Source organism: Leptopilina heterotoma, unplaced genomic scaffold (assembly GCF_015476425.1).
Source record: "Leptopilina heterotoma isolate Lh14 unplaced genomic scaffold, ASM1547642v1 Lhet_80, whole genome shotgun sequence".
Taxonomy (NCBI): Eukaryota; Metazoa; Arthropoda; class Insecta; order Hymenoptera; family Figitidae; genus Leptopilina; species Leptopilina heterotoma.
In genome coordinates, this window is record NW_025111181.1 from 430,174 (window position 1) to 448,918 (window position 18,745).

The 18,745-nt window shown below is 23.9% G+C and overlaps 1 protein-coding gene across 5 annotated transcripts in view; it reads left to right on the top strand.

Moving 5' to 3' along the window:
• LOC122511094 (hemicentin-1) overlaps positions 1-18,745 on the top strand; it is a 231,147-nt gene that overhangs the window by 145,754 nt on the left and 66,648 nt on the right. For all 5 annotated transcript variants that reach the window (XM_043626149.1, XM_043626148.1, XM_043626150.1 and 2 more), the window contains one exon: positions 16,310-16,437. Coding sequence is in view for 2 of the 5 variants with exons in the window: in XM_043626146.1 (XP_043482081.1) it covers positions 16,310-16,437 (128 nt within the window). In the remaining 3 variants the exon portion in view is untranslated. The remainder of the gene's footprint in view (positions 1-16,309; positions 16,438-18,745) is intronic.

The following is an 18,745-nucleotide window of genomic DNA, read 5'->3' on the forward strand; positions in this document are numbered from 1 at the left end:
CTGTATATATGTATATATATATAAATAAATTTATACATATAGGTATAGATATATGTAGAGGCAAGCCATACAATGCACCTGTGCGACAGTAGACTAATAGCTAAACTAGGAACTCGAGTATCCGATCGTATCTCTCCGAGTATGCTATTATAACCTTATTAGTAGCGACATGCGTGCCAGAGTTGCAACTCTCATAGCTTTCCTACGACTTTGATACTTAATATCAATTAAAACACTTTAGTCGTATATTAGTGGCCACAAAAGTAATTAATGCTGAAATATCAGTACATCTTCTTTCCTTCTCACTCAGCGTGAATTCTGAGACAAACAAAATTTTCATACTTCACCGCTAATATATATTCTGAGTGAATAATTTATATCATCATTAAATCTCTTTCATTTACTCTCTAAATTTTAATTATAAATAGTTTAGTTGCTTTCTCATTACTGTTGAGTGTTTATAAACGTTTAGTATGTTAAGTAAATAGAAAAATTTAGTAAAAAATTCATCCTACAAGTATTAAAAAAACAGTTGAAAGTATTGACGAAAAGAATAATAATAATAATAATAATAATGAATAAGTAACTCATTTTTTTTAGGAAAACAAGTTTTTCGTAAAACTAAATTGATTCTTAATAAAATTTTAAATTGAAAAAATTAATTAAATAAAAGTTTTAGTAAAAAATGATAGAAAATTTGATTAACAAATTTTTAAGTTAGAATTTATGGAAATTTACAAAATTGCCTAAAATTATTTTTTTACTACTTTGCTGGAAACGAAATATGTTTCTCTAATAATTACTTTTAATGCTACTCACATAATCAAAATCATGTCTGACCGAAATTGTCTTCTATCACTGTGATCACACCTTCAAAAATTCTGTCTGACTAAAATAATTTTTTACTACTTATATTTTCCTACAGATTTAATTTTAAGATATTATGAAAAGAATAAATTGTCAACATTAGAAGTAAAAGAAAGAACATTAGGAGAAATATAACTGTCGTTATTAATTTTTATAAAAATTTTGTTATACAATTGAATTTTATTTTCTATTTACAATTTTCCGTAAATACTTTGTAATATAGTATAATATTTAACTGTTGGTATACTGTTAATATAAACTGACACGCGTTTGTTTTTGAGAAATTCATTCGCTCTTACACTTCCATTCAAGTATAATACTATATACTATACAGAGAGGAGGGCTTTCCACTCTCAAAACCCTTGTTGCGCTATATCCACTCTAGACCGCCATTTCATTATAGCGCTCCATTAAGTGAGGTTTGCCAATAGCTCCGCACAATTTCGGAGGCTGCCATTCAACAAAAGAAAACTGGCGGAAGAAATGAAGAAAAAAAATATATATATATATATAACATTTGGTCGAATGAATGAAACACACAAACCGGATCGGTGATGAACTGCTTCTACCATTTCCTATTCTGTTACCCTTATATATATATATATATATATATATATATATATATATATATATATATATATATATATAAAGTAAGAGAGATTAAATAGATTAATCTATTTGTAGTTAATATCAGTGGAGTATAGGAACTCTGATAATGCAGGATTTGTTCGATCCACTTGTATCGAAGCATTATATAATGGGATATTAGTTAAATATTAAATTTGAAAACTGAAATATTAACGAAATTTCCAATTTTTATAAATATCTAATGTATACCTTATAACTGGTTAACTATTTATTCATACGGGTGATTCTCCTAAAAGGGAGTCTTTTTATTTGAATTACAGAAAAATCAAATTATTAATATTTTTATTTGTTTTTCTTTTCATTAATAAGTTTTGAAGATATTTAAAGATAAAAATATAACTTGCGCAAAATTAATTTTCAAAAATACGACCTCCAGCAACATTTTATTATCATATGTTCTAAAGATTAAGTATAAATAATTATTACTTTAAAATTAATGATTTTTTAAAAACAACTCGGTAGAAATATTTTGTTTCAAATACAGGGTTGACACGCATACAACAAACATGGAAAACCTAGAAATGTCAGGAAATTAGAGATATTGTTCTTATTCTTAAAATCTAATTTTTCTTAAATATTTCAAAATTAATAAAATTTTAAAAGAGTTGAGCTTACAGTTTTCATAAATACATAACCTTCAAGATGTTTTAATTTGAAATTTGACAAATTTAACCAAAAAGTGTGATTTCTTGTCTTTGAAATTTTTAAAGTGTGGTATCTTTTTTAAATTTCAAAAAAAAAGTTTTTCACCATTTGCCCTTAAATTTTTTGCAGAAACAAACAACTTTTCCTTTTGACACTTTTCCGTCCAACAAAAATCAAAAAAGTTATTCCACTGGTTCCAAAAAAGGACAAAAATGTGTGATTTCTTGTCTTTGAAATATTTAAACTTTGGTATCTTTTTTAAATTTCAATGAAACATGTTTTTCTCTTTTTGTCCTTAAATTTTGGGCAAAAACAAACAACTTTTCCTTTAGACACTTTTCTGTGGAACAAAAATAAAGTAATTTTAATAAGTGTAAAATATCAACTTTTTAGAAATTAAAATATTAGCGAAAAAAATTTATTTAAAAAATGTAGCTTAAAACATATTTTTTTTCTACTTTGTTTTTGTTCGACCATTCTTTTAGTACTTTGTACACTTTTTAGAATTATGGCATTTGTCAATAAATGTTTTTTTTACATTCTATTTTCTCTTGCATCAATAAAAGACATTTATATGTGTATATTTTATAATCTACTTCGTTTTTCTCGATATATATACGTGGATAGATTATAAATTTTTAATGTGCACATAATGGTTAAATATCAAATTGCTTTTTCGTATAGTTAAAACGTTTCTGATAGTTATTATGCTCCTATGAAATTGGTTTGATAACAAAAAAAAATGTAATGGATATGGAAAACAATATAATCAGTAGTAAATGTCAATTTTAATCAAACAGGGTATTTTAAAGGTGTTTTCAATTTGGTGTTATTTTAGTCGACAGTAGTAACAGTCAGTTTTAGTAAGACATTACCTACGTTTTTAAGATTGCGGTAACTGTGGGGAAAAAGAAAATATTAGAGTCGGGGATATTTTTTTCTATAATTCACTTTTAGTAATAAGAATCAGTTTACGTAAGACTAGTTTAAGTAGTAAAATATACTAATAGTCAGACAATTTTTTAAATTTTGTTGCATTCTAATCTAAAATCTTGTTAGTAAATTTGTTAATTAAATTTTTTTCTTAATTTTTATTATAACTTCATTTGTAGCAAAAGTAGAAATAGTAAATGAAGTAGTAATCACATAAGTAGTAATCTTCCGTTTTAGTCAGACAAACAATACACAAATATTAAATACCAATAAAGTCTGAATTTTTTTCCCAAGCCAATTGTAATTTTTATTCTTCAATCTAGATACAAAATTGCTTCTAGAATCGATAAAGTAAATCGTGTTTTGTTATAAATACAAAATTTCTCTATAATAAAAATATACATATATGTATAGATATGAAAATAAAAACAAATTAAGTTACAATCTCGACATAAAAGAGAAGCGGATATTAAATGAAAATTTATGAAAATAAATATTTAATGTTTACTGAAAATTCTTCTTTTTTTTTAATAAACCCCATAAGAGAAACATAATTGAGTTCCTTTAACTTATGTGTGTCACCTGAACTAGTCACCTTCGTCATATAGGTTGTTTAACGGTAAACTAATTTGCTCTTCATCGAGGATACAAACCCATTTATAGCCCGTAGTCGCCCGACAGCCAAGTGACTTCATTCCCTGAGCCTGTAACCAAAACTAAATTATCGCCCTTTTCCTCAATCTCATGTTTTTTCAATGTTTTCTCTCCATTTTATTTTTTATCCCTTTCTCCCTTTTTTTCTCCTTCTAGGCAAAATATTTCCTATTTTTCTCTGGAAAAAAAGGGGAAAATCATTATATACATAGTTTTTTGTTTTACTTTTTAAGTTTTGATTTTTTGTCCTATGCGTTTTGTGTGTGTGCGAAACGATAATATATCAAGCAATAATAAAAGTAACCGTAAACCTTTGGAATTTTACTTTGAAAACTTGCCGGATGTATGCAAAGAATGATACACGTGCTAACGAGAGGTTCTGACTTTTTTTTTACATAGTCTCTCTGTTTTCCCTCTCTGTCTCTCTTTCTCTCTATGTCTACATCGTGCGCCTCTGTAAAAAAAATAGAGAAAAAAAAAAAAAAAAAAAAAATTCCGAGAAAACGATTCTTCCTCCTCATTTACTTTGTCTGAAAGGACTCACAATTTAAATCGACGCTCTCGGCTATCTTTTGTTTCACGTTTTCATAATTTTTATCCGCTTTTTTCTTTACTCCTTGTTTTCACACGCGCCATATGGTCCAGTATGACTGCATTTTTTGCAATTAAAATTCTTACCCATGTTTCCTCTCAACAAGACACGAATAATAGAAAACAAACATTAATTTCGTTACAAAGTCATATTTATATTACAAAATTTATTTTGTTCTTTGTTCTGAAATTGTTTGTTTGCCTTTTTATTTCAATTGCCGTTTTTTTTTTTAATTTTTATTATTTATGAATGCAGGTAAATTTCTTAAAACTTAATTTTTTTGTATATATTTTTATTATTAGTATAAATATTATTTTTATTATTTTTATTGTTATTATTTATTACTATTATTATTATTGTTATTATTAATAGTACCTTTTTTTACTCTTCACTTTTAATCTAAATTATATTCCCAAAAAAACTAAAATTAAAATACTAAAGAATTTTAAATTTCGCGCCATTAGTTCTGAAGGTTGCCGTCCAGATGGCATGAAAACTCTCTCACAATCGAGATACAGTCGACGGAGTACAAATATTTCTCAGGCGTCGAGATTCATGTTTTTTTTAATTACATATAGTAAACTATTAAATAATATTGTTAATAAATATTTTTTCGTTTCTTCTAATTGTTCCTTTTATTTTCTTTTTCATAATTTTCTTTTTTTTTATTTTAGTAAATTATTATATATTTGTAATAATCTAATCTTTTCTTTTCATCGTATTGTTGCTTTTATTTCTTTTTTACATTTTGTATAAATTTACGACTAGTGGAAAAAATTGACCGACTCTTGAAAGTTAGTTTAATATTTCCAACTAATTTTTTATTTTCGTCTATTTTAGTTCAATTGATTATTTATATTTTTATTCTTTTTTACTTTTATGTTTACTTTTTTGATTTTATACACCTATGAGTAAATAATTTAAAGTTATAAGGAAAATTTTTTTAATTTAAAAACAAATGGATAAATTTTTTCCCCGGTGGATATGAGGAGTAGGAATTCCAATAGTTTTCAGGAGGCAGCAAAGTTTATATTTTCATTTTTTTTTTTTTTTTTTTTTTTATTTGACTTGTATCATTTTTATCAACAAAGTTATATTTTCTCGTACACTGAATATTTTTTCATATCAAAGAAATAAACCCTGTGAAAGCGTCTTTTTTTCAAACTCCAGTTATATATCTATATTTCATTCAGAGATTCACTGCCATAGTGAGAATCGAAATCTCGCATATGATCGTTTCTTTTTATGATCTGCTTAACAGCATTGGAGGGGAAAAAAAATTGAATTTGAAATTGAATGAACGAGAAATATATTGAGAAAATGTTTTATTTATTTTTTTTTTTTGCTGCAATACAAATTTTTATTATTTTTTTTTTCGATAAGAAAGGATAAAAATTAAGAGGAAGATAACAAATGGAAGAGCAAAAATAAAGAAAATAATTGTTTACAAAATAAGATATTTATAAATAAAAGCGGAAATTAAAACAAAATTTATAGGAAAAAAAATATTTTTAAAAGAATTAAATTTCCTTCTTTATTTATAAAAGAAATTGTTAATTTCTTCGAATTATATAAATAACAATTTGTTTTTCAGATAAATAAAAAATTAGTTTTAAAATTCAAAAAAAGTTCTTTTTTTTCACTCTCAAAATTATTATTCACCTTTTTTTTCGGTTAAATTATATTTGCACTGTGCGACTTTAAATTTTTGGAGCGGTGAAAATTTTCACTGTTTGTTATTCAGATTTTGCAAAACAAACTGTGGACATTCGTGAAAATATAAGGATAAATAAGATTTCTGCTTGTGGAGAGCATGCTGTGGCATAAATATGTATATACTTCGCGAAATATTAAAATACAAAAGGACAACACAAGTATCTCGACGGAAATTCATGAATATGCGAAAAGATCGTTAATGCAAATTTTATATATATTTTTTTTAAAGCCCACAGCTTTGACGAATTGCGATTAAGCCACTTGTATATACTATATAATATTAACGTTGACGAATATATTTTTTTTTCGTTTATATTTCGATGATTTTAGAATTTTTTTGTTTGATCGTTTTTTATTTATTTCCCCGTCAATTTTAGTCGTCCGTTTATAATTTTAGTTTTATTTTTATTATCCTTCAAATATTTGATAATCGTATTTTTATTTTGTAACAATTTTCTCTTTTTTTTTATTTAATTCATTTTTAATTTACTTTATTTATTTATTTATCGTTATGGCATCTGCCTCTAAAACACATGGTCAGACGTTCGATTCCCAGTCTTTTTGATTATTGAAAAAAAAATTGAATTACAATTACACACTAAAAAAAAAGTTTTACTTTTAGCCGGTTTTCGAGGCTGAATTTAAGGTGTAAACGGAGTCAGCCCCATTAAACAAGGACAGACTTATGTGAAATACATGGACTGAATTTAAGGTGTAAACGGAGTCAGACTTTTTTTTTCCTGTGTAGGTATTAAAATTAAGAATTAAAAAATTATTTAATTTATTTGCAATTATTATTATTTTATTTATTTATTTAATTAGAACAAAAACAGTTTTTTATACATATTTCTAAAAAAATAAATACTTCATAAATCTAAAGAAATATTAAACTAAACGAAAGTAATTTAATTTACAAAATATTTCATACAAACGCATTATTATTTACATAATAAAGTTTAAGATTATTAAGCATACCAATTTTAAGTTAATAAACAATAAACTTAAAAAACAACATTTTCAAAAACAATTTTATTATTTTATTATTTCTAACAAAACAAAAATGTCGAAACAAATTTTAAATATTTCTTTAATTTTTTTAAAATTTCCGTTTTTTTTTAAACAGCGTATATGGAGAGTTAATGAAACTGATTGTAATGAAAAAGGTAATTAAAATCCGTGAACTTTTCGGAGCATAAAATACTTGAACTTTCGGGTTATTCAACATAACTTTCGCATCAACATCAGATATTTTATCGTGCTTCAATAAATTCCTTGCTTTCCTTTATTTAAAATGTATTTAATTTTATTTGATAACAAACTATTCTAGATGAGAGGTTATTAATTAAAAACTTTTTTCCACATATTTAGAAACTCTTTAAAAAAAAAAAACAAAACAAAAAATTTTTTTTTGAAAACATAGTTTTTCTAAGCATATCAAATTGAGATAAAGAAAACATAAAAACGTTGCATAGCAACAATTATTGATACATTTTTGCCTCAATTTGATAACCTTAGAAAAACTGTGAAGTTAAATTGATTTCTAAATTTTGAAATTTATTATTATTATTATTATTATTATTATTATTATTATTATTATTATTATTATTATTATTATTATTATTATTATTATTATTATTATTATTATTATTATTATTATTACTATTATTATTATTTTTTACTACATTATTATCGTTTTTTATTTTATTATAATTATAATAAATTTATTATTACATTACAATCGACTCTCATTAAATTTAACCTCAAGGGACAAAAAAATTCATGTTATCAAGGATTTTACTTAAGTTTTAAGTTTTACATTTTTTTAAGGCACACAAAACGAACTTAAATTTATCAAACATTTAATTATCGAGAGATGACTGCGTATTATTAATATAATATGTATTATTGGCAAATATATAAAAATTAGAATAAAAATTATAGTATTTCAGGAAAAATTTCTTCTTCTTAATGTAAATATTTTCTAGTACTTAACTTGTCACATTTGGTAAAGTTAATTTAAAATTGCGGTGAAAATGAAATAAGAAAAAAAGTATCTACAGTTGGATACCTTCATTAGTATAGGTGAAGAGAGATATGAAGATCGCTGCGGAGGTGTTTTGAGTACCCTCGGGCAAATCTCAGAAATGCCACTTTGCATTTTCCCTCACGGCAATAAAATCTCTTCCTTCATCGTAATAAAAAAAAAAGAAGAAAAAGAAATATTCGCGAAAAGCAAAAATTTTATCTCCCACTGTAATGTCAATTTTGTGTCTCCGAAAATATCACCTAAACACGTAAAAGAAAATTGTTTATGTTTTAAGAAGCGGAATAAATAAACATTAACTGAAAGTTTATATTTTTTCGATTTCAAAATTTCTTGATGTTTTACAGAATTAAAAAAAAAATTAAAAATAATTATTAGAAAATTTAATTTTAATTCAAAAATAACAAAATTTTTCACAACGATTCAATTATTTTTAGGAAATTTAAACAAAAATTCTTTGCAAAATTCAAATATTTTTATAAACAACAATATTTATCACAAGAATTCAATTATTTTTAAAAGTAATAAAACTCTTCGAAGAAATTCAATTATTACAAATTTTAACGAATATCTTGTCAAGAATTCAATTATCTTTATAAATAGCAAAATTTTTCGCCAAAATTTCAATTATTTTCAAAAGTTTAAATAAAATTCAATGGGAAAATTTCAATTATTTTCAAAAGTTTTTCGTAATTCAATGATTTTCAATATTTACTGTTTTCATAAAATTTTTAAAAAAATTTAATTATTGGAAACAATTTTTGATAAAATTCTACGAAAACATTCAATTATTTTCAATAAGTAATAAAATTTCATTTAGGAATTTAATTATTTTCAAGGCAGAATTTAAAATAAATTTTTAATACAATTTTTAAATAAATTCCACGAAAAATGCAATTATTCTTAAAAATTTTATTAAAACTTGACGAAAGAATTCAAATTTAAGAAACATTCAATTATTCAATATCAATAAAATAATATAATTCATTGCAATGATTCAATTATTATCATAAACAACAATATTCATCACAAGAATTCAATTATTTTTAAAAGTAATCAATTTTTTTTTTTTTTTGGAAATTAAATTATTTTAAAAAATTTTAATAAAATCATTCGCAAGAATTCCTCGAAAAATGTTATTATTTTCAAAAAATGTTGGCAAGAATTCAATTACATTTCACAAATAATGAAATTCTTCGCTGAAATTCAAATATTTTCAAAATCTGCTATTTTAATCAAATTTTTCAAAAGAATTCGATTATTTAAAAAAAATTTATTAAAATTCGTTGCAAGAATTCAATTATTTTCATAAATAAAAAAGTTATTTACAGGATTTCAATTATTTAACGGAAATGTAATAAAATTTGTTGCGAGAGTTCAATTATTTTCATAAATAATAACATTCTACACAGGATATCAATTATTTAAACAAAATTTAATAAAATTCTTTGCATAAATTCAATTATTTTCATAAATTATAATTTAAATTCTTCTCAAGAATTCAAGTATTTTTAAAAATTTTAATAAATTCTTCAAAAAGTTTTCAATTGTTTTAAAAAATTGTTATAAAATTCTTTAAAGAATTTTAAGAGTTTTAATTAAATTCTTTAAAAGAAATTAATTATTTTCAAAAGTTGTTAATAAAATTCTTTGTAAGAATTATTTTATTTAATTATTAAGGGCATTTGAACCATTATGACGTCACATTTTGTGCAAAGCATGTGTTCTAAAATTGTGACGTCATAATTGTTCAAATACCCTTAAAATATTATTTATTATTAAATAAATTTTTGTCTATTTAAATAATTGAATTCTCCTATAGAATTTTCTAATAAAAATTGATTTAAAGAAGAATTTTAGTTAAAAATTCTAGAAAATAATAATTGAAATCCTGTGAAGAATTTTATTATTTAGTAGAATAATTGAATTCTTGTAAAGAATTTATTATTTATAAAAATAATTAAATGTTTGCGTACAATTTTATTAAAAATTTTGTTAAATAATTGCTTTCTTTTGGATAGTTTTATTAAAATAGTAGAGATATTAAAAATTATTGAAATGAGGAAATTTTTTTGAAAATAATTGAAATTTTGACAATAATTTTATTAAAATTTTTGAAAATAATTGAATTTTTAAGAAGAATTTTTTAAAATTTTTGAGAATATTTAAATTTTGAAAAAGAACTTTATTATTTATAAAGATAATTGGGATTTTGACGAGAATTTTTTTTATTTGTATATTGACAAATTTAACTAATTTTAGAAGATTTTGAATTATAAAAATTTTTCAAAAATTTAAGTTTTCTAAAATTTCTAATTAAATTCATTCAAAATTGAAATTTTGTAAAATTGCAAATTGGAACCGTTTTGGATATTTTTGAAAATAATTAAAATGTTTTGAAGAATTTACTCAAAATTGTATTAAAAATAATTTAAATCATGTGAAGAATTTTAATATTTAGGAGAATAATAATTGAATTCTTGTAAAGAATTTCTATTACATTTTTTTTTAAATGATTGAATTCTTTTAAAAAATTTTATTATTTATGAAAATAGTTGAATTCTTGCAACGAATTTTTATTACATTTTTTTTAAATGATTGAAAATTGAATAATCGATTTCTTCATGTTTATAATAATATTCTTGAAAGTTATTAAATTTTAAAAAATTTGAATTTGAAATTTTTAAAAATCTTAATTTCAATGAAAAAATAATTATGATAAATAAAACAATTGTTTTAGAAGAATTTTACAATTAAGAAAACTCGCAAATAAATAAAGTCAAAATTCTGTCTGGAAATCAGGAAAAAGTCAGGGAGAAACAAAGTTAAATTTTTGTGGCAAGCCTATAAAATAAAATATTAAATAAAACAAATAATAAAATTCTAACGCGAGAATTCACGTAAGTCGAACGTTTAAATGTATTTTATTTTTAATCCCGCCAATTTCAATTCTGGCTTCTCGAGAAATCCTCATTACTTCCAAACGTTAAAATGTCTCATTTTACATTTCAAATTACGTTTCCTCACACTTTCTTTTTTTTTCTCTCTTCCCTGGAGGCAATATACTCATTTTTTTCCCTCCCATAATGAAGGCGTGCGAAAATCAAGTACACTATAATACCAAAATCCAGGCAAAACTTGGTAGATTTGTGGAAAGATTTTAAAAACCCCCTGTTGGCTATGACGACAACGGATCTTTGGTCACGGGTGACGAACTTTTCATACATTTCTATATGAGATGAGCACACCAACGTCATGATTAATGGATTCACATAGTTTCGTTTCTAAAGTCACATGAAAGAGAAAGAGAGAAGGGTTGTCACTCTAACTAAAAGTTTGAAGGTCTTCCAGCAAAGAAAATAAAAAAATAAAAAAAAAACGCTTTTGTTAATCACTGTAGAAGCTTTTTCTACTCTGACAACCCCATCGTAGTACAAATAACGCGAGGCGGAAGCTGCATTTTAAGAGACAAAGTGCGTATAGGGGGTGAAAAAAGTTTCTTCTTTTTTACTCAATTTAAAAAGAACTCTCATTAATATTTTCAAGTAATAATTAATTAAAGATATTTTACTTTTTTCTTTAGTGTTTATTTTCGGCGGATTTTATTAAATGTAGGTATTTTTTATTTTTATTATTTTAATGTTACAATTTTACTATTATTTTACTACTAGTGTTCTATTACATTACTGTTTTCTTATTATTTTATTATTACTGTTCTAATATTACTATTTTCTTAATATTTTTTATTATTTTCATACTAATTTTATATTATTATTACTATTATTATAATAATAATTATTATCATTATTAACAATAAATAATGATGTAGGTATTATTTAAACTAAAACTAAACCTGAATTGCGATAATTTAGAGATACTTATACCTCATCTACATCATCTCGATTGCGAGAGAGTTTTCATGCCATCTGGACGGCAAATTTCAGAACTAATGGCGCGAAATTCAAACTGGTTCAGTATTTAAATTCCACTTTCTTTGAGAATTTGCTTTTCAAAATTTGTTCAAAGTGTAAAAAAGTAAAGAATAAAAAGAAAAAAAGAAATGAAAGTACGAGAATAAGAAAGGAAAAAATAAAAGGAGAAAGGAAAAAACAGAAAAATAAAAGAAAAAGAAGAAAAAAATAAAATTGAATGAAAAGAAAAATTACTTTGAAAGTAAAGAAATTTTTTTTACCATTTAAAAAATTAAACGAACATTTAAAAAGATAAGCATAAAACAATAATTGTAACTCTTTGATGAGTTTCAAAGAGAGGAAAAAGAAAATTAAGACAAAAAAGGAAAATCTTGACATGTGTATAGATGAACACGACACGGGCCGTATTATGTCATCTCATGATGTGACTGAAAAGTTTTTCAAGAACTTCCTTAAGCGGCGAGTGCCTTAAGCGTTTCTTGTAAAGTACTGTGGAAAAAGAACTGAGAAAAGGCAGGAAGGAAAGAGAAGTTGGTTGGACAGCGCTTTCTCTCTCCTCTTTCTATTTCTTAGAAAGAAGAAAAGGTTTCGCGCGGACGTGCAAAAATTAACGACCCTACGCCTTGCCTACTTTCATAACTGTAAAATTCAACAAAAAAAAAAGAAAGAAAAAAAAATAAGAATAATAATAAAGAAAAAAAATTCATCATTACCAACTGTGAGAGAAACGCATAAAATGCACTTCAACGATTTAAGAAAGTTTTTCAACTGCTCAAGCAAGACTCTTAATTAGAGAAACTACACATAATTATTCTTTTCATCCCTTTATCTTTCGTTATTAATTTATTTTCTCCACTTTTTTATTCCACCAGTATTTTAAGTTTATTATTTAATTTTTATTTATTTACTTATTTTTAATTTAATTATTTCACCTGTTTTATTTTTTTCGTAAAATAATTAAATGAAATAAAATAAACAAAGTAAATAAAATAAAATAATAAAATTGCATTACATAAATAAAATAAATAGATTGAATAAATAATAATTAAAATAATGAAACAAATGAAAATAATTTAAATATGTACGAGTAGAATATTTAGATAATAAATATGAAAATGAAAAGTAATTGTAGTAAATATTTATATTTTATAATCAGTGTTTATTAGTATATGTTAAATATTGTTGGAAATTCGGAGAGAAATGTTTCGTGAAAGAACAAAAAAAAACCATGTATTTTTCATTTTTCCACTCTCTCAATTTAAGTGAAAGATTATCAAGTCGTATTTATTAATTAAAATATTAGTACGTGAAAAAAATTCATGCAACATCTATTAAAAAAATTTTTTTCATATTAAATAATTCTTTTATCATCGCATTTGAAAGGGATTACCAGTTAAGAGATAATGAAATTGCTGAGCTTTAATTAAAACGACAGTGCTGAATTTTTTCACAGTTAAATATTTTCTTTTGCTTTTATTTTTGTTTGTTGATAAAATGGTATAAATCTCATTTTTTTTTCTAAATAATAAGAGTAATAAATTACAAGCGTTTTGTAATATAAAAATGTACGCATGTAAATTGTATATTTATTAGTAAAAAGGAGAACATTATTGGACATATTGTCATATTGGTTACATATATGACACGTCTGTTAAATAACAATAAAGTTTTAAGTACCTCATTCTCTATTTGTCATAAATGTTAATATTTACAGTTAAATCGTAAATTAATATTGACAATGAATGAATTTCTGGTTTATAACCATATAGTTGATTGTAGTAACTATTTTTTCCCTCTCTTTTTTTTCGATTGCTTTTGCTAAATTTAAGTAAAATTTTTAAATGATTAATAAAATTTTTATTTTAAAAGATTAATAAATGTTAAAATGGATGCAATTATCAATTTAAGGTAAATGAGAGAATTATTTTTTATTTTATTGGATATTAACAAAAGGAAATGATCCATTTAATAATATTGTGATAATTGAAACGATAAATATTTTGTCGAAGGTTTTTTCGATTGTTTTCAAATTTGTTTTCAACAATTTAATTTTAAACTCCATACAATTTTTTTGTTTTTCTTTTTTTTTAATACTTTTTTGTGAATTATTTTTTTATTCCCCTTTTTTTTAATACTTTTTAGTGACTTTTTTCTTCTGTTTTATTCCTTTTTTTTGTTTTTTTTAATACTTTTTTTGTGATCTTTTTGTTTTTTTTTAAAAAAGGCAATAAATTTAAGTTCGTGTGGCTTTGTAAAATCTCCTTGGACTATAAATTTTCGTTTTCTAGTGTGAAAAAGATTCTTGGTCAACTAATCTTGCAAAAAAAAAAATGAAAAAAAATAGACAATGATTCTTTAGTTTATTCGGAGAAACTTTCTTGTTGATCTGTTTGATTCAACGTATCGAGTTAATCGATTTCCACTTTATTTGTTTCGAGTAAAATTTTTTGCAGTATGAGATTGAAAATTTGTTGTCGTATCGTAAAATAATAAATAGAATAAAAACTAAATAAAAATTTATTATTCTCCTCTCTCACTGAATAATTTTTCCTTTTTTTGTACAAGTTGTAATTATACATTCTGTAGACGATTATTTTTAAATTATTCCCTTTTTAAGAGAACAAAAGACTAAAAATAACAAACAAAATTTTTTTTATCTATTTGCAAATATAAAATAAAGAAATATATTTAAAAATAAACAAACTAATTGCTTCTCAAAAATAAAAATTGCACAGTTAAAACTAAAGAATAAAATAATTAATAAAAAAAGGAAATTTTCTTTTAATTATAAATTTTTTTGTTTTTTACAGTAATAAATAAAACATTTTTCCTGAATTTTTTTAACCAAAAAAAAATCTCTCCACAATTCGATTCGACAAATAACTGTCAATTCTATTCCAATTGAAATAAATTAATAAAAAAAAAGACGAAAGAAAAAAATCTGCTATAACATAATTACATTAAAATGACAGAGAGAGAAAAAAAGAAATCTGTTATATAGCAAACTGACAGAATATAAAAGTAGGCAGACGATGTTGTGTATAGTAGGTGAATGTCGATTCAACGGATTTAAAAATTCAATTTTTCACAGAGTGGCAATGATTAATAAAGCAAGTTGTGGCAGATGTATAGAGCTTTTATACCTGTGGGGAAAAAAAAGCGTAGCTAGTAGTACTGAAAAATTAAAAAAAAAAAAGAGTAAAGGAAAAAAAATACACGTCCGATATTTTGAAACGAAAAAAAAATTTTTTTTTTCAAAAAGCATCATAGTTATTTGTGCAGTAGAAATGCAATGGACATTGAGAGTACTGCGTTATATTTATTGCATACGCAATCATGTCCTGACACACTGTATATACTAATTGTAACTGACCTACATTACCAAGTACACACTTGAATTTAATAACTTTTGGATATTATTATACTGTATATATACACATACTGAACATGTGTATTATTATGTCGGAAATAAATTTTCATTTCATATTATAATACTGACTATGGAAAATTTTATACTAATTATTATGTATTGACTTATTTTCAAGTCGAAATTTTAATTGTTACTACTTTTGTTAATTAAACCTTTTGCGTTTTAATTTTAATCAAGGCTTTTTAATATTATTCATTTTGAAATTTTATATACCTTTTTAGAATTATATTATCTTTTTAGAATTATATTATTTATAAAGATAATTTCTGCAATTATTTATAATTTTTCCAAAAATTTAATTTTTAGTGTTTTGAACAAAAATTTTCATTGCAAATTTTTAAATTCTATTATTTTTATAATTGCTAATTTTACCCTTAAAAAATTATCCGAATTTGTTACTAGTTAGTAAAATAAAGTAGTTAGGTATAATATTATAAAAAATAGAAAAAAATTTTTTAATTCATTTATGACAATAATTAACAGTAATTAGTAGCATAATTAGTTACTATTATTATTATGTTTAATTAGACGAAAAAAGTTACTTTACAGTCTATTACAAAAAACAACAAATAAAGCAAGTTGGAATATAATTTGAATAAACTTTAAACTTTTAGAACAATATAATTATGTATGAATGAGAAATGGGAAATATTTTGCATTCTTAGGGGAAAATATTCCGTGGAGAGTTATGCGCTTCAATTGATTTCATACTGAATCCGGTGATTTCATTCTTCTATATATATATAGAGAGAGAGTGAGTGAGTGAGTGAGAAAGAGATAACAATGCCTAGGATTGATTCAGAGAGAAACGGATTTCAATTAACACTATTCTCAAATTCTTGTTACAGCTTCGAGTGGAATTCAGAAGTTCGAGGAAACACCACAGTATACGGAAGTCAATCCTGGTCAGGATGCAAAACTCATTTGCCGCGTTCTCGATAAGAGGGGCCAATGCATCTGGCAGAAAGATCAAAAGGTAAAAAGTTTCCCTCATTTCTAGATTTTTTTTTTTTAATATGATTTTCATAGTTTTAGGACTTAAGTAAAAAAAAAATGTTTTTAGGTAGAAAAATCGTTTATAGAAATCGGATAGAATTTTTTTTTAATGGGGAGAAGTAGTAACGGTCAATTTTCGTCAGACAATACTTTTTAAATTGTTCCTTTCGAAATGCAAGTAGTAAGGGTCAATAACGGTCAGACTTGGCTTATAAAATCAGCTTGCTTACAGTTTCAGTAGTAACGGTCAATTTTCGTCAGACAATGCTTTTTAAATTGTTCCTTTTTGCAGTGTACATTTCAATAAATATTTACTTACGAAATAAACTCGAGAGGAAAAATATTGTTTAACTCACCTGAAATAAAAATAAAATACTTTATATTAGAATTATTTTAATAAAAATTAGAAACTGAAAACAAAAAATAATTTCTATTAAATGAATTCTATTAAATTACTTTTGTTTTAAAATTTCCTCAATTTTACCATATTTGAATTAAATTTCAGTAAAAATTAGTAAAATTTACCACCATTTTTTATATCAAGAAAATGATTTAACTCTTCTGTAAATTTTGCGATGAGTTTTATTATTTTTAAACATAATTAAATTTCTGCGAAGGATTTTATTAATTTAAAAACTTAAAATGTTATATTGATAATATAAATGACAATTTTGATCTTCTGCTAGTCGGCGGCTGTGGTTCCTTTTTTTTAAAAGCGCTTAAAAATTACAAAAAATTTTCTATCGTCCAGGATGTTGTTCACCAACATCCCAGCAACAATCTAGGTTGTTAGCTGTGACTGTCAGTAGTATAGGTCAATTATAGTCAGACCTAACTTATAAAAACCGGTCATTTATACACTTTCAGTAGTAAAACACCTTTTTAGTCAGAGAAAACATTTTAGAATTTCAATTCATTATAGAGAAAATAGTAATAACGGTCGGTTATTGTCAGACAATACTTTTTGAACTTTTTTTATGAATACAGTAGTATAAGTCAATGAGAATTATACATTACTTATGTTAGACTTAGGCTCTATACTTACATGCCTGTTACTATTATTTTCAGTAGTAAAACACGTTTTCAGTCAGACAAATGACATTTAGAAATTTAATTATTTCTAGAGGAGAAAGTAATAAAGATTCATTTTCAATAGGCAACTTTTATGGTTCGTGATTTATAAAGGCCAAAGTAGTGAAGGACAAGTTGAATCAGTCTTAGAACTTCAATTTTAATTTACTTTTAGTGACAGTAGTAAAGGTCGTTATCAGTCAGACTATAAAATTCTTGTTTAACACTAAGTTTCACACTGCGAGTAGTAAAATACATCTTAAGTCAGACGAGACATTTCAAATTGTTCTTTTATCAGTAGTATAGGTAAGTTTCAGTCAGACAAATTTTTCATTAAATTATTGTAATCGTAACGACAAGAAAAGTTTTCTTTTATTAAAGTAAATTACTGCCACATAAACGAAATTGAATTTTTGTAATTTACGTCTAAGTATAGTATTACCTTGTTTTGGTCAGACATAATAACGCCGTTATATAAAAATTCGTTTTGTCTCTACTGTCAGTAGTAAAAATAAATTTCAGTCCGACATCTAGTATTAAATTCTTGTACATTTCGTCACAGTAGTACGACACCTTTTCTTGTAAACTAAATACAGAAAATTTCAGTGTTTACAGTTTTCTTGAAATTATCATAAATTGATACTAAATTGGATCTTTATGCCAAAAATTTGAATCGATTTTTGATTTGATTCACATTTTTGTTGGCAATTCGTTGCAATTTGATACTTTTTAACAATGATTGTAATTACTATCAAAAATTTTGTTGTTGTTTTTTATCCTTTACACAAAATAAAAAAAATGCTATTTTAACACCATAAATTTAGTGTCAATCGAGGTAATTATTTTATTTTTGAAATAGAAATTAATTTATTTCTTCCTTATTTTCATCATCTTTTCACTCGTTTTCAACTATACGACTATAGAAATTGCATTTAAGGAAAATAATAAAAATTCTGTATTTACTCAGAGGAAGAGAAAAGATTTCCCTCAATTTCAACTAAAATGTAAACGTAGAAAAATGTATATAAAAATATATATATATATATATTATGACTATTGCTATACTATACCGTACTATGCAATATACTACACTATTACTATACTAAAGGGAATATAATAAGGAAAATGGTAAGATCATGACAGATATCCAACATAAATCCGTGGGTTCATATCGAAAGGAAAACCTGGCGTGTCTTACATACAAAAGATGTAAGTTT